Here is a 17,483-nt window from a genome sequence, read left to right on the forward strand (position 1 = left end):
AAGCACTTCCACCAAGATATACTGGACTTTGAACACTGCTACCAAGAAGTGTATAATGAAAACATGATGGGAGACTACATTTGGGAGCTAATACGTGAAATTGATTTACATTACAGTTGTAAGTCTCAAAAACTACTCACTTCTAAACATTTTTGTATAACTTTAGTATAAATATATGTAAATCTTGATTCCTATGTTGTTTTATTCAGACCTTATGTAAATAAAAATGTGCAAATTTGCCCGTTTTTATATAAAAAATAGGTTAATTTCTAAATTTCATCATTCAGATCAGAAAAGCAAAGTTTGAAGGAAATAATGGCCATTTTCTGTACTTTTACAACATAAGCAATTAAGAAATAATACATACTATCCAGGAACAAAATTTGTTATGTAGTGTAATGCAATCAAAATGCATAAATATTAAAAAGGAAACCATAAATATATTTACGTATAAGAGTATAAGAAATGTTGTTCTCATTTCAAATCTTTTATTAGTAAACACCCATTCTACTTCAAAAGTTAATTTGGTATTTTTTTCTTTTCCTCTTCAGTTTTCTAACTAATAAAGTTTACTCAGTATTCAAGTAAAACTACAAAAACATACATCAAACCCAATGGTAAAAATCCAATTTAAAACTATTTATTACTGTATAAAATGATCTGAAATATGCAGTTAACTACATTTCTAACAATGTAACAACACATTAAGTAAATTTCTTAACACATAGAGACTCAGACAGAGGAGCCCACTGTAATCTCCCTTTTGTTATTATAGCTTCACTGCTCTGAGAGTCAAGGTAGTCTACCTAGAAAACAAGACAAAGTAAAAATTTAATATCTAACAAAACTATTTTTTAAAAATTACCTTAAGCTTCACATTTTAAAATTAAAATTAAATTGAAACAGTTACTTATCCTTGAAATAATAAAGTTCTACTTTCACACCGTAAGTTAGATTTCTTTAAAACTTAGAGCCATGGTGAAAATTCAGTTGCGGGATGACAATGGGGAAGTGATTTAAAAAAAAAAACTATTGTTTGCAGTTCATTTTAATTCTAAGAATGTGAAATTCCAAAAAAGGTAGGCTTTCCTATAAAATACTAAAATCCAAAATACCCACACTGTAAGGTAGATGAGAACCAATTAACAATAACTACAAACCAGAAATGTAAGCTATCTAGATTTGAAAAATAACTGTAGCCAAGCAGAGTGAGAGCAAAATTCAGAATGAGAAATGAACTGGAGTCCAGGAAGGAGAAGAAAAATAAAGCTTTACAAAAAAAGAGCTATAGGACACTCGTAAGTTACTTTCCTACACTGAAAATATATTGACAATAGGTACTTACCACCTCTCACGTAATAGCTTTTCTTGTTCAGTGCTGCTCTTTATAAATATTTTTGCATGCCACTAGCCTTTAAACTCCCACAATCAATGTGGTTTACTTCTGTATCTTCACATTTAAATTATCATGAGACAATCATTGACTAAGAGGGATGGAATACACTCTCCTGACACATTACTCCCTCTATTCAATTCTTGTTAACTATCACTTCAAAATTAGCCAGAAATTAATTACAAGTAGGGGAAGGAAGGGTGGGAATTGTGAGAGGAGATAAGTAACTATATTTTCAGTGTATGAGAATATCTTCTCATACAGTACCTTACCTCCTCTCATGTAATAACTAGAATCCCACACTGAAATGGTGAAGCAACTAGTGCAAAGAACATTATAAATAAGCATCTTAAGAATATCCATGGACTGTGAACTTCTATTGGGAGAAGAATACATATGGAAGATTGCACCACTTCTGTACCAGGTATACTCTTTGTGCAGAGCATTAGTAAATGTCTAAAAACTGTGTGAAAATCATAAGAAGCACATCCAAGAAATGAGAGAAAATTTGGGGTGGTCCACACGCACTGAAATATCCAGAATCATATTTTAGTAGAAAAATGCATGTAGGGTCTTGCTACAGAAAGTATAGTGGGGAAAGCTGAAATGGATGTGTCCCTTAGTGTTGAATGTCTATGGAGTGATAGACAAATCTCTTTAGGTGAACTCCAGTCCAAAACTGGATGTTGTCAGACATACATCTTCCAATCCATGGTTTGAGAAAAGTCCAAACCATCTTTGCATCAAGTTGGGTAGAATGGGAAAAAATTTTCATACTTCTGTACTATTCATGTAAATAGAGCTCATGCACAAATCCACAACCAATTACATTGGATCAGTTCTGCACATCACCAGAATCTGAGTGCAAATCTCATGGTGGTGGAGTGCCAGGAGGAACTGTTTTTGGCCAGTGTGACATCATCTTCTGGATAGAGCTGTGCAGAAGCTGGAGTGTATGTACAACCAGTTGATGCCTAAGCAACCACAGTTTACAGCATGAACAGAGCCAGGACAGTACAATATAAACCTCTGGGACCAGCTGCAGGAAGCATCAAGCACTAAGTAGCTATTAATATAACAATGTATAACTTATGGCTGAACATACAGTGTGGAAATGTATGAGATTAGACAGTAGTAGTACACTTAGACAAGGCAACATTTGCCATTGAGTTGGATCCATGACATCAAAGAGAATGTACCTCTGTAAACAAAAGTAACATATACGAAAAAGCATGTGTGTTTTATTACAGTAAAGGCACATTAGGCTATCTGTTGTGTTTACAGAGGGGAATAGAACCCCTGACTTTAATATTGTAAATCCAAAGACATATCACTGTCCATCAGGGGAATGTAAGAAAAGTAAACTTACTGAGTCATAGCCAAACTGGTGTTTGAAGTATGGCAACAGGCAAAAGATGGTACCCCAACAAGGAAGAAACAGCCACCAAATGAAGATAATGGGATATGAATGTGTGAAATGTCATACACATGCCCAGCTAAAGAATTTTCTCCTATGGATGAGGATGATGAGATGCCAGGGAGAGGGTAATGTGCCATGTGTGATGCAAAATCACCAAGAAAAGTTCTGGAAAGAAGACATGGAGGAATATGCTACTATGATAAGCTGATAAACCTAACCTGTAAGGGTAGAAGAAGAAATATCATGAAGTGAGTAAATGTTCCAGAGAATGAAAAGGCAGGATCAAGAAGAACAGGAGGAAATTGTGTGGGCAATACAACAATGAATAGCACAAACAGGACACAGAAGTCTATCTGGATCAGAGTGAGAAAAAGGTAAGAAAGGGAGGGAAGGGAAACCAACATTAAAGAAGAATTACCCTCATGAGCTCCTAATGTTTTGGGCAGGAAAGACTAATATGGGTAAATAATATGATAGGAATGAAACAGTATACTTGAAATGTTGAATGCAAAAATATCTGACTGATGACCTCACAGGCTAAAATGAGTAGGACACAGATCTTAAGGAACAAGTGATACAAGGAAAAGGAGGCTAAAGATTCAAACAGAAAAAAAAGTATAAAGGAATGGAATACAATAGTAGCATTTCAATCTGGAAGGAATACAATAAATGGGAAATGATTGGAAGGAAATACAACATGATACCTAGAAAAATGAAAGGTATTGTAGCACCATGGGTGGAAGCAAGTAAGGAAGATCAGCTACTCAAACAAACTTGCTAATACAGATAGAGCATGGAACAAGAGTCATCATAAGATGGCAAGAAAGCTCAATTTGGATATAAATACAGTTCTCCTAGATAAAAACAAGAGCAAGAAAAACATCAATGACAAAAAATGTCAGAACATCCTCTGAACATAGAGAAAATAAATCTAATAAATCTGGAGAGCAAATCAAATGAAAAATTGCAAAAGCAAAAAATGGAGAAACCAGGCAACTCAAGACCACACTTAATTCACATTAAGCATTATGTTTCAAAAAGAGCCAGAAACTCTAACAGTGACAACAAGGATATAAGCCATCTATTACAACAAAATATGCAGCATTGAAGCCTACAAAAGCAGCAACTAAGCCCTGCTTATGAAATAGATACATGAAAAAAGAAGGATCAAATTGTGAATAAGTTAGAAAATGACAAAACCTGTTCTGAGGCACCAATTCCAAAAGAAGGGCCAATGACAGTAGTATCCTGTTGAAAGGGAATGTTTCCAAGAACATGTATCTCAGAATGGCTAGTATGAACATTAACACTTTTACTGATAAGCAGAGAACATTTCAACCTTCCTAGATCATCATCAGGTTACCTACAAAGGACAAAACATTGTTCTCTTCTTATCAAAAAAAGTATTAATACCCATACCAGCCATTCTGAGATAAAATTTTAGTTCAAGTGTTTCGTATCATTAAGACTTTCAAAGAACAAGCTATCTAAGAGGATAACCCAGCTTCACTTAAAAGAGACCAAAAAATTGTCAGATGTGAAGCTGGAGACACAAACATAATTGCTGAAAATGTAGCAAAGTAATGAAATAAGATTATCTGAAATGGACAATAAAAGTGAAAACTACAGGAAAAAAGAAAACTGAGATCCAACTGATTTTGGACAGTAACTGACAAAGATGAAGATTTTTTTTAACACAAGTCCACATACAAATAAATCTTATTCTATTATATAAATCATCAGAAGTAATTGAAATGGGTTCAATACTAAAAATAAAAGAAACTGAGAGCAGCAGAAGTGTTCAGGGTTACAGATAATGCTACAGTAAACAAAACTAGTTCTGCATACACTGAAAATTATAAGGCTGGAGCAAAAACGTCTGTTATCATACAAACTTGAGTGGTATGCAAATGAACCATCCACATAAACTGCATGCATGTGAGAAACAGTATACAATGACACAAATATATGGAATTCTCAATGCTGAAAATACATCTGCAATTAACCTATACACTACAAATAAAAATGCAAAGATGAGTGTTATTCAATAAAACCTAAGACAAAAAGCTTGGATGAATGATAATAAAGAAGAAATTGACATGTCTATAAATGCAAACATTTTCTGTTTATTTTGTTTGACCTTTTTAAAGCACATGTCCTATGTCAGGCACTAAAGATCATGGTAAATTCTTCAAGTGCCTGATGAAGAGTGTCTGCATGAAATGTTAAATGAAATAAATTTAAAAAGTTTTCATTTAGCCATGTAAATTTATTTTTTATCATCAATTTACCAGGTAAAGTGCATAAGCATCCAAATGAAGGAACACAAACTAACAAAATAGTGAAAGCATGACTTTCAACAAAGAATTATAATTTATCGTGGAAAATCAGAGCATATTTAACAACTACTGATACATGTACAACAAGTCACATAGAAGGTGGGAGAGTAGAAAATGATAGGTAATGTATCGGGTCACCTCAAAAGTAATGTCTGAAAATTTAATACAGAAAGTTCATCATCATTTCTGTCTTTCTAGAAGGCTTTAATGACTAAAATATGTAGTAGGACGTGTATAAAAATGTTCAGACCAACAAAAGAAACTAACCCAATTCCACTTTTTCAGATTATTAATCAAACAAACCCTTATGAAGATGGATGTGTCTGAGGAGCACATTAGGCATACAATGCTTTATGAGTTTAAAAACGGCAATAGTGCAGTAGAAACTACACAAAACATTCAGTGTATTTGTGGTGGTCTATCGATGAAAGAAAATGTTGAACATGTTTTCAGAAGTTCAAATCAGGTGACTACAGCTTAAGTGATGTGCCACATTCAGGTCGTCCTCTCGAGTTTAAAGATGACTTGCTGCTGCTTGCACTTGAAGAAGATTGTGCTGTAACAATTAAAGAATTAGAACAGAAGCATAATTCAACACATGCAACAGTACGTTGTCATCTGCAACAGCTTGGAAAGGTATAAAAACTTGGAAAATGGATCCCCCTTAATTTGACAGAAGTCCATCTAACAGCAAGAGTAGAAATTTGCATTTCTCTGCACTCTTGTGAATGTAACTCATCTTTTTTTGGACAGGTTAGTGACTGGATATTTTATAAAAATGTTAAGCACCACAGACAATGACTCAGTGCAGATACACTGGCTAAAGCACAGCACAAAACAGACCTCCACCAAAGGAAAGTGTGATCCACTTTTAGTTGCTTCCACTCAAAGTAATGATTACATCAGACTTTTACTGTCATCAGTTAGAGCAGTTGAAGGTTGCACTGAAAGAAGAGAGTTTGTAGGTTTGGTGTTTTATGGCATAAAGCAAAGAGGCTATCAATGCCAAACATCTGGTAAAAAGTTAAAATTAATGTAAAATTAGTAAAATTCATAAAAGGAAATTAAGGTAAAAGAAAACAAAGTTCAATTTTTGAAATAAAAACATAAACAGCATTAAATCCAATTTTTACATCTAGTCTACAGAAGTAAGAGAAAAACTACAGTTATACAAGTTGTAAAGGACTTCCTGTATCATAACTGTAATTGTCATAACTCGCCAGGAAGACTAAAAGGTAAGTTCAAAAACCACCGTTAGTCACCTGAAGTTGGCCTTTCCAGTCCTGGTTCCAAGTCATTTGATGTTATGACCATTTTCAGAGAGTAAAGTATTTTTAGCAAAATTTTAATTATAACTCACCAGCATGACTAACAGATAGTTCAAACAGTAGCATCAGTCACTTGAAGTTGGCCTTTCCAGTCCTCGTTTTGAGTTATTTGACTTTATGGGCATTTTCTAATTTCAAATTGAACTAGATGTACTTAGATTCTTAAAAGGGAATCACATTAAAATAGGTCTAATGTATAAATTAAAAAATTTAAATAGCATTAAAAACATTAATGGCCTTCAAAAAACTAAAGACATTTCTAAAGTGGACAGTGTCACCATCACCAATAACACTGTCTAACATTATGAATAAACTTTGGGACAGAATATGCTTAAAATGGTGCCATTGTTGAGAGTCATAATGACAGCAAGACAGTAAATTGTGGCTTATTTTGACCTGAGTGTAACACAGACAACAGATTGATGCATCAGACCCAGATCAAAAAAGCAAACAATGGGTTAAAAAAACTGTGACCAATGTATAGTCTAGTTAGAACAAATTCCTCTTTCCAATCCTTAAGAAGGAAGACAGCCAAAGTCCAATATAGAGTTTTATTTGGAAAGCTTGTTTTCACATCACTCATTCCAAGTTGATTGCCAACAGGCATGGAGCCAAGCCTTGAATACAGGACAATAGTCCATGTATGGAACAGGCACAACAGTGACAGTGCCAGAGCAGATAGATTTAGCTGCAGTGTTGGCAAGTTGTTCCTGCAAATATAAACATGGCCTGGTATCCAGAAAAACTGGACAGAAATAGATGCTAAAGAGAAATGGACCATTTGGTTTTGAATATCAGCGAGAACAGGGTGTGAACAAACATGAAGCGAATCCAGGGCCAGTAAAGAACTGAGCGAGTCAGTATAAATAGTGAAGTTTGAGTACTGCTTAGCTTCTATGTGATCCAAGGCAAGAGAAATAGCATACAATTCAGCAGTGAACACAGAAGCTGTAGAGGGGATTCTGCACGCAACCACCAAACCACAACAAACCATGGCAGAGCCCACAGAGTCACCTGATTTCGAAACATCTGTATAAATAGGAATGGAAGAATGGTTCAAAAGATGTTCAGCAAATAGCAGACAGTATTACCAATCAGGAGTGTCTGCTTTTCAGATGACTTAAAGACAGCTCACATTTGGGGAGTGTAATAAGCCATGGTGGAATGGGCTGGCCAGTGGATACAGCAATGTTATCCAAGGAAAGATGCAATTCATCCAATTGTGCCTGGATACAAAGACCAAAACGAGCAATGACAGACCATCTGTTCTGAAAAAGTCTGGCCCACCAAGGAAGGAAAACACAACCCCAGGTGGGATGCTTTGGTAAGGAATGAAGTTTCGAGGCATATAGTAAAGACAGTTGCAAACAGCGAAGGTGCAAAGTAGGTTCATGAGACTCTATGTACAAGTTTTGAACTGGGAAGTGCAGAAAGCCCAAGTCCCTGATAAAGAATGGGATCCAGCATCTTTAAGGCATAGGTCCTGGTGGAGCCATAGACCAGTGATCCATAGTTGAGTTTCGATGGAACAAGAGAATGATATATCTTCAGCACAAAACATCATTCTGCTCCCCAAGTGGAGACATAGAGGACATTCAGTGCTTGTATACATTTGACCCATAGCTGCTTGATGTGTGGTATAAAGGTCAGCTTATGGTCAAAGATAAGCACCAAGAAATGTCTAAGGGACCACAGACAGCACAACTTCACTGATATGGAGTTCAGGATCAGGATGAGTACCCCATTGGTGGCAAAAGTGCATGCAAATGGTTTTAGAGAGAGAAAACTTAAAGCCATTTGCTGTGGTCCACTTCAGTAAGTGACTGAGAGTAGTCTGTAGCTGCTGCTCAATGTACCTCATGTTCGACAACTGACATGAGATGTGAAAGGCCTCAACATAGACCCCAATTGTAACAGTAAGAGGGAGTTGTTCACTGATGGTATTAATCTTTAAACTGAAAAGTGTGACACTCAAAACACAGCCCTGATGAACTCAGTTCCTACAAAAAAAAAAAAAACAGGAAAGTGTTGAACCCACAGGAACTTGGAATCTACTATCCACTAAAAAATGTTTAATAAAAATGGGCAAATGGCCACGTCATCAATATATATATATATAGAGGTATCCCAAACGCCATACCTCCATGTTGTATCAATGTCAAAGAATATTGATATAAGATGTTCTTGTTTGAGAAAGGCTTCTCTGAATGACATTTCAAGTTGAATCAGGTGGTCCATGGTGAAGCTCTGTCATCGGAACCGACACTGGGTGGGTGAGAGGAAGTTGTTTGATTCAAGAAAGCAAACAAGATGAGCAATAACCATTCTCTCTAAAGTCTTATAGAGACAGCTCATCCCTGGTACCAGGTATCAGGAAAAACATTCTCATGCCAGATCTGGTTAAAAACAATCAGAAGAATAGCAAGAGATGCAGGAGATAGATGGTGCAGAATTTCATTGTGTACATCATCAGGTGCGACCGATGTACTGTCAGACCAATGAAGGGCCATACTGAGTTCAACCAGTGTAAAGGGACGGTTATAGTTAAAAAGACAATCAGCTTGAAAGGAAAGGGGTGATTGCTCTGCTTGAGTCTTGATGGCTAAGAAGGTGGAGGAAGAAGCAGAAGTGCTAAATACCAGCAAAAGCTTTCACCCAGAGGACAGTCGATGCTCTGGGTATCAGCTACTTCCTGGCCATCAGAGAGCAAGATCAAGAGGGGGAGAGAATTATATTGCTCACTGGCCTTTCAAATCATGTCCCATATGACTTTGGAACTGGTGGTAGAAGATATGCTGATTGTGAACTTAATCCAAGATTCCTTCTGGCTTTGACATCTTACTCAGAGAGCATGTGCATCTATTGATGACTTATAGTTCTGCAAGATCAGTGAAAGAGGGCCAGTTTGCTTGATTCAGCTTCCACCAGGGCATGTGGGTCAGGTGGCATCAATCATGGCTACTCTCTCAAAATTATAGGAAAATGATCACTGCATTGTGGATTATTGTCAACCCTCCATGAAAAATGGAAGAATAAAGAAGGGGAAAAAATTGAAAGATCATTAGCAGTAAAGGACTGACTGGGTGCATGTAAATAAGTACAAAAATCACTACTCAAAAGAGAAAGGTTGTTATCAGAGGGCATAACCTCTACAGAGCAACCCCTCCTATCAATAACAGCACTTCCCCAAAAGGGATGATGTCCATTAAAGTCCCCCAGGATTAAAAAGGAAGACAGCAACTGTTCAATGAGAGCATCAAAGTCTGATTGATCATAGGTCTTTCCAAACAACAGATAGAGAGAACAAACAGTGATGGTAATACCCAAGGAAACACGGACAATGCCACCCCTCCATGTGCTCGTCCATCACACAGCCTGTCATTTCTGTACAAAGAAAACTGCCAAAATGTGACTGTATCAGCAGGTTTCAGAAATGTTTTCTGTTAGGAAAGACATACAGGATGGTAGGAAGCAATCAGTGCTTTGATGTCATCCAGATTAGAGCTTCAACCCTGACAGTTCCATTGTATCAAGGTGGCCATTTGTATTTATGTGTAGGTGAATTTATTGAAGGGCCCTTCTGTTTATAACCACATTTTTTTCCTTTATTGTCTTTATTCAAGTGGAGAAACAAGTGAGAATCTCTGACTCAGGGATGTTCTTCAAATCCCTCTCAACAATAACTCCACATAATGAATTCAAAGTAGCATGAGGCACAACCTTAATTGGTATATCCCCAGTTGTCTTTGAATGCAAGAGGAGTTCACTGTGTTGAGATGTGGATGTTTCTACCAATATTTCACCAGAGCAAAGCTTCTTTACTGACTTTGGAGAGCCAGCAAGTCCCTCTAGTCCCTTCTGAATGAAAAATGGAGACATCTACCCCAAAGGTTTGTTTGAAAGAGAATGTAGTATAAGAAAATAAGATACAGGTGTTACAGATTTTGAAGATTACTGCTCAGAATCTTTAAGAAGTGGTTATTTCCCCATGGACTGTTTTTTCACTATTTTATTTGAGTTTTTATTTGAAGGATCCATAATATAAAAAAAAAAGAATACTTTGGTGGTCACTGACCCCCCACCCACCATGAAGCCCTATGAGGGGATGCATTACAATGTCAAATAAGGATGTTGCAGAAATGCCAGAATTTTGTGAGCACTATACCCAAACACCAGCATCAGATACAATGTCCATAGCACCTGCTAAAAACATCCAACACTGGTACTTGATTGACCCCAGCCCAAGTAAACCAGCCGATCGGCCAAAGGGGGGCCACCCCAAGGTTGCCTGTTTACAGGAATTCAAGGTAAAAGTGGTGTATTAGGGTTGGACCCCTCAACCATCAGGTTCCTCTCCTCCCCTTTATGGGTCACCACACACGGCAAACACACGGGTAAATGTTTAGATCCCAGAGGAGATGAACTGAAAGAACAAAACCTTCCCTGGGAGGTCCCCTCACCACGTACAGGAATCCACACCGACGGGGAAAAAAAAAAAAGAGACCTGCTTTGATCAATCATAAAGGTGTTTTGTTACACCAGGAAAATGCACAGATCCATACAGAAAGGATCACATTTGTAAAGATTAAAGAGCTAGGCTGGGAAAAAACTTCCACATTCTTCTTATTCTTGAGACTTTGCCCCATTTGATTATCATCTATTCTGAAGTTTGCAGACCCATCTTGATGGAAAAGAGCTTAGAACACATGAAGATGTCAAAACTACCCTCTCTAAATTCTTCTCCTCCAAACTTGAAGAATTTTATAGAAGTGGCATTCAGAAGCTTGTGAATCATTGGCAGGAAGTAATTAATAATGATGGAACATACATTGCTGATTAAATAGCATTAAAAGCATTTGAAATCCTTTCTCTTTTTCTGAACCTAAAATTGGACATTACTTAAAGGATGACCTGATATATGGTACACAAATACATAAAGAGCATTCAGAAATTTTAAGTTACACTTGAGGCATGCACAAATTCCAATTCTAGAAGGAAAGGCTTTAAGTACTTCAGAAGTAAATTTACCTGATTTGAAAAAGTAAATAACAATGGTTAATAAATTTGAAATAGAATATTAGAATTAAGTTTTCTATTGATTTTAAACTTATTATAGCTGCTGTTTGAAACTAAGAGTTATTATATAAAACATTAAATAGATGTACCAGAGAATAAACATACATTTACTTACACTCTGTCATCCCTCTTTCAACACACTTAAAATTTATTCATGTATGTATATTCTCAGGGAATGACTTCTGTTTGAAATTTATTTAAATTTACCAGTACTATTCTAATTATCCACATCAAGTTCAAGCAAAGAATGCATTTACCATAAATTTTAAATACACTAATTAACTACTTCATGAGTGCCAGGATTCTTTCAAAATCTTTCAGACACCTGTTAAATGCCAGAAAATCTTAAGGGAAATATAAATGGATGTATACTAAAGCAGTTTAATAAGATATAAATAAACAAAAATGTTTCTTAACCTATATAATGTTCAAAGACAAGGATTCTAAAAACAGATGTCTTAAAATCCATGCAGTTCTCAGTTAATGGTAATTATACATGAAGACTTAGTGGCATATTCTTCGCAACTGAAATTAACTCAATGAAATGCTTTGTGTTGAGGTAGCCTGGGAAAATTGGCACTTGAAGTGGAGTGGGATGCCATTACACTATCTTTATTAAACTTGAAATGACTTCAATACTTTTACAGCTGTCTACAACTCTGCCAAATACAGTGGAGCGCCATTAAGCTGCGGTATTTGGGGGGTCAACCTGCTTAACCTCAGCTTAAGTGGTCCGCGGCTTAAACCTTTGTAGAAAATTGAGGAAGCTACTGGTACATCATCAACAATGGAGTGATTTCTATTGGGTTTGTGGCCAATATATATATAATTCCACAAAAATATCGGATAATCGAATTAAAAATAATATTTTAATTATTGATTACTTTTTTCACGGATTTACCGCGGATTAACTTTAATGTATGAAGAGGTGTGATTTGGTAACAATGGCGGCCTCCATAAAGCTGACATAGAGAGTGGATAAGGTAGATTAACGGTTGATTTCTATTGTAATATATTTTATTTATTTCCCAAATTAAAGCAAATCCTTTTTAAATATCCCCTTGAAGTTATAAAGCCAGGATTAAATTCGTAAGCCACGTTTTTACACCTTCTTAAATTAGCGGTGAGCTGCGATAATCCTCGCTCACATCGCTCACAAGACTTGCTACAGCGGCTTAAGCGATTTCGCGGTTTACTGGTCTGCGGCTTAATGGCACTCCACTGTATCTTGTCCTCACTTTCATCTCCATTTCACACCAGTACAAGTAGCAAGGGGCAACAGACAGCAAAAATGAAACAAAATGTAACAGAGTTATAAAAGTTTTTTTTGACTCCCACTTTATGTAAAAATTTAATTAACTAATAAAGTGCCTCAACTATAATTATGACTAAGATTTTCATAATAGAAAGCTTGAATAGAAGATGCAATAAATGCTTACAGCAGCAAGCATATGGTGAGAGAAACTACATTTTATTTTTAAAATGTCATAGACGGGGAAGACAGGAATGAGATAAAGCAGTACACGGATAAAGTGAATTAATTCTCTCACTATAGGGTTGGTCAGTATAACTGAATTCAAAACCAAAAAACACCAACTGTTTCCATACTATTATTTCTAACATGGTAAATGCATATTCATAAAATTAGTAAGCTTTCAATAAACACAAGTTTTTGTGGACACAAATTCAAAATTTTTAAATTAAATATATTTATTGAAAATTTCTTTAAGGATATTTGAAGTAAAAGTGGTTAATGCTCTGAGTGCAAAGTGATTTTCATGATTATATTAAAAACACTTCATCTGAAAACTGTCCAATTTTGTATGCATATCCAAAACCTCTTACACTAATATATATATTATTACTTCTTTTTTTTTCCTTTCTAGAGTCTCCACTATGTTATTAATCCTAACAACCCTTGATGCATAAACTAAATCCTAAATTGTCTAAATGATCAAAGTTGTACTAATTTGAAAAAAAGGATAAAAAAGCTAGAAATTACACATAGCATGAGTTGGTTTTGTAGAAACTTACTGGTGGTTAATAATGAGGTCAAATGTGCCCGTGGATAAATCATGTCATTAAATCTCATATTCATCATTTTGGTTGGTTTTCCACTTTAACCTTTTAAAGCCATGACTATAAAATAACCTGTATGTGGTAAATATACTTTTTTTCCTGTCACCATAGTAGAAAAAAGTTTGTAATTATATGATTATTACAAATTTAGTAAACAAGCTGCAACTAAAATGACTATTAGAGACTAATGAATGTCAGCCTGAAGTTATACATAACCCAACAAGGCTCTCTTTTATTTTTCAAAGTCAGAATTTTACAAGCTGTCCTACTTTATCTTTTCCCTCACTTCAAACAGTTCTGAAAATAAAACTCATGATGATTCTATATGCTTTTCACAGGCAGAAATACAAACATACAAAGGCTACAAATAACACTATTTTCCATGTCTATGTTTCTGCTAACAAAAGAGAAACAATAAAAAAAAATTATTTCAGTTTAAATGACAATTCTCTATAACTACAAAGACAATTTATAATGGTTTGAAACAGCACATACAGTTGACTAGTTTATTCTTAAAGACTATACAATTTGTCATTTTGTAGTGGATTCACAGTATAAAGCTATTTTAATGCTCAAAAAGTTACTATCTTTCATAATTCTGTATTCTTATAAAGTAAATACACAAAATGTAAATACATTAATTCTCACAATACAGGATCAGTCTATGTGACCAAAACACATGACCACTTTGTAGTCATTTAAAGTCTTTTTAGATTTCATACTGCTAACGTTCAATACAGTGTATATATCTTCACAAAATATAGCAGTAGTTCACTTAATATTATATGTCTTTAACATACAAAATACAATACTTTTTAGTGAAGTATTTCTAATAAAATAAGATAAAGATTTGTCCAGAAATGTATTGAGCAGGTATGGCAAGAGGGGCCTGATTTTCAATTTGATAGCTCTGTAACCAAACAAAGTTGACAATAATAACAAATCTGATTTATTTGAGCAATGGCAAACTTACTGAGTAAGTTACATTTAATTTCATACTTTTCCGAGGGGTGATGGATAAAATAGGGATTATACCATGCCAAGAGAAAATGTGTCGTATGTCACATTACGAGAAATTCAGAATTTTTTAAAATATTGCCTCGTAGAATTAAGATTTTAAAATTGGTATACAATTAACATACAGATTATAAGCAAAGATTTTATGCTATTCTGGTAGGTATAACAAACAAAAAGTAGTTTAATAAAATTTTGAATGCAAGACACTAAACCTCTGTGTCATACAGTAAAGGATACCTAGCACAAATAGGGTAAATAACAAGTTAGACTTCAGTGAATATTAGAATAATTGTTGACTAAACAGCAGTTCCTGTTTTGTGAAAGTAGAGCCAACTACTAAATCGCAATCATCTTTGATCAGGTTATTGTTTGGAGTTTTATGGTGCAAAGCAACTAGGTTACGTGCCAAACAACCAGTAAAAAAATTAAAAACAGGAAAAATATTGTAAAGTGTAAAGGGAAATTATGTTAAAACAAAAACAATGCCCCAATTTCAGATAAAAGCTTAAATAGAATTTCAAAGGTCAATGACCCTTAAAAATTAAAAACATTTGTGAGGTAGACAGTGTCACTATCACCAATAACACTGTCCAACATAAGGTATAAAAAACATGCCTAAAATGATGCTGTTGTTCACAGTTGTAACAACAGCATGACAGTAAAATGTGGGCAATTGTGACTTCAGTGTCACTCAGACCTCACATTGGTGTATCAGTCCCAGATAAAAAAGAAAAAATGATCAGTTAAAAACTGTAACCAGTGAGTAGCCTAGTTAGGACAACTTCCTCCTTCTGATCCTTACAGAAACAAGATGACCAAAGTCTGAAAGAAGGTTTTAACTAGAAAAGCTTATTATCATATTGCTCACTCCAAGTCAACTGCCAACTGGAGTAGAGATGAGCATATCCTTGAATACAGTGCTGTAGTCCATGTATGGAATTAGGCACAACAGTAATAGCACACAGACTTAGCTGCAGTGTCAACGAGCCTGTTTACGTGAATACCCCATGTGATCCATTATCCATAAAAACTGGATAAAAGTAAGTTATGAAGAGAAATGGACCAGTCAGTTTGAAATATTGTTGAGAACAGAGTGAAAACTAACGTGAAGTGATTCCAGGGCCATTAGAGAGCTAAGTGTGTCAGTATAAATAGTACAGTTCATGTACTGCATAGCTTCTAACAATAACAATCTATCACAGAGCCCACAGAGTCACCTTATTTCAAACCATGTATATAAATGGGCATGGTAGGATGGTTCGAAAGATGGTCGGCAAATAGAAGACGGTACTTCCAATCGGGAATATCATCCTTCTTCAAATGACTCAAAGAAATGTTGCAGGTGAGGATGGTAATAAGCAATGGTGGAATGGGCTAATCTGTATAGATAACAATTTCATCTAAGCACAGCCCTAATTCAGCCAGTTGCATCTGGATACAAAGACTAAAAAAAACAATGGCAGACTGTATTCTGAAAAAGTATGGACTACTGAGGAAGGAAAACACAACCCCAGGTGGGATGCTGTGGTAAGGATCGAAGTTTTGAAGCATACAGCAAAGAGAGTTGAAAACAGCAAAGGCTAGAGGATGTTCATGAAACTCATTGTACAAATTTTGGATTGGAGAAGTGTGAAAAGCCATGTTCAGAGTTCAAGCACCAAATGGTGAATGGGGTCCAATATCTTCAAGGCTGAGGTTCTGGCAGAGCCATAGACCAGAGACCCATAGTCCAGTTTTATTCTAATGAGAACATCATGGATCTTTAGCACAGAACATCAATCCACTTCCAAAGAGGTAGAAGAGAGGATATGGAGGATGTTCAGTGGCCTTGTATACTTAACGTGTATCTGCTTTATGTATGGAATGGTCAGCTTATGGTTAAATAAGCTTTGCCTCGGGGACAACAAGAAGCACAACTTCACCAAGATGGAGCTTAAAATTAGAGTGAGTACCCACTGACACAAAGGGTTTCAGAAAGAAAAAAGTTAAATCCATTTGTTGTGGTCCACTTTAATAAATGACTAAAGGCAATCTGTAACTCCTGTTCAATAAATCTCATACTCAACTATTAACATGAGATGTGGAAATTGTCAACATAGAGTGCATTTGCAACTGTTGGGGGTGTTGTCCAGTAATGGCATCAAGCTTTATAATGAAACATTTGACACTAAAGACAGCCCTGAGGAACTCCATGTTCTTGTGAGAAAGAACAGAAAAGTTTCAAACTTACATTAAGCTGGAATTGATAAAAATGAGCAAATGGCCACACAACCCAAATGAATGGAGGTCTCACAATATACCATACCTCGATGTAGTATCACAAGCCTTCAAGGTAAAAAAAACAGAAACAAGATATTGATTGAGAAAAACTTCCCTGATCAATGTTTCAAGTCAAATCAAATGGTCCACAGTGGAGCAATATCATCAAAACCCACACTTGAGTGGGTGAAAGGAGGTTGTTTAATTCAAGAAAACCAAACAAGATAAGCATTAATCATCCTCTACAATATCTTAAAGACAGCTCATCAAAGCAATTGATCCAGTTAAAAATAACCAGAAGAGTCGTGAGAGGCAGGAGAGAGGATGGTGCAACATCTTGTAATTAATATCATCAGATCCAAATGATATACTCCCAGATTGATGAAAAGAAAGCTTGAGTTCCACCAGTGTAAAGATACAATTATAGTTATACAGACAATCAGCTTGAAAGGAAAGAGGTAATCACTCTGCCCAAGTCTTAATGGCTAAGAAAGTGAGGGATGAAGCAGAAGTGCTAGATGCATGAGAAAAGCTTTCTCCAAGAGTATCAGCAATGCTCTGGGCAACAGCAA

The 17,483-nt window shown here is 35.6% G+C and overlaps 1 protein-coding gene across 6 annotated transcripts in view; it reads right to left on the reverse strand.

Moving 5' to 3' along the window:
* Window positions 1-624: 624 nt before the first annotated feature.
* Uqcc1 (Ubiquinol-cytochrome c reductase complex assembly factor 1) overlaps window positions 625-17,483 on the reverse strand; it is a 66,621-nt gene continuing 49,762 nt past the window's right edge. For 5 of the 6 annotated variants that reach the window (XR_013015824.1, XM_076461560.1, XM_076461557.1 and 2 more), the window contains one exon: window positions 625-806. Coding sequence is in view for 5 of the 6 variants with exons in the window: in XM_076461560.1 (XP_076317675.1) it covers window positions 705-806 (102 nt within the window). In the remaining variant the exon portion in view is untranslated. Of the gene's footprint in view, window positions 807-13,896; window positions 13,933-17,483 lie in introns of those variants that run through there. The other variant, XM_076461562.1, reaches the window with a different exon arrangement.

This window comes from Tachypleus tridentatus, chromosome 10 (genome assembly GCF_004210375.1).
Source record: "Tachypleus tridentatus isolate NWPU-2018 chromosome 10, ASM421037v1, whole genome shotgun sequence".
In the NCBI taxonomy this organism is placed as follows: Eukaryota; Metazoa; Arthropoda; class Merostomata; order Xiphosura; family Limulidae; genus Tachypleus; species Tachypleus tridentatus.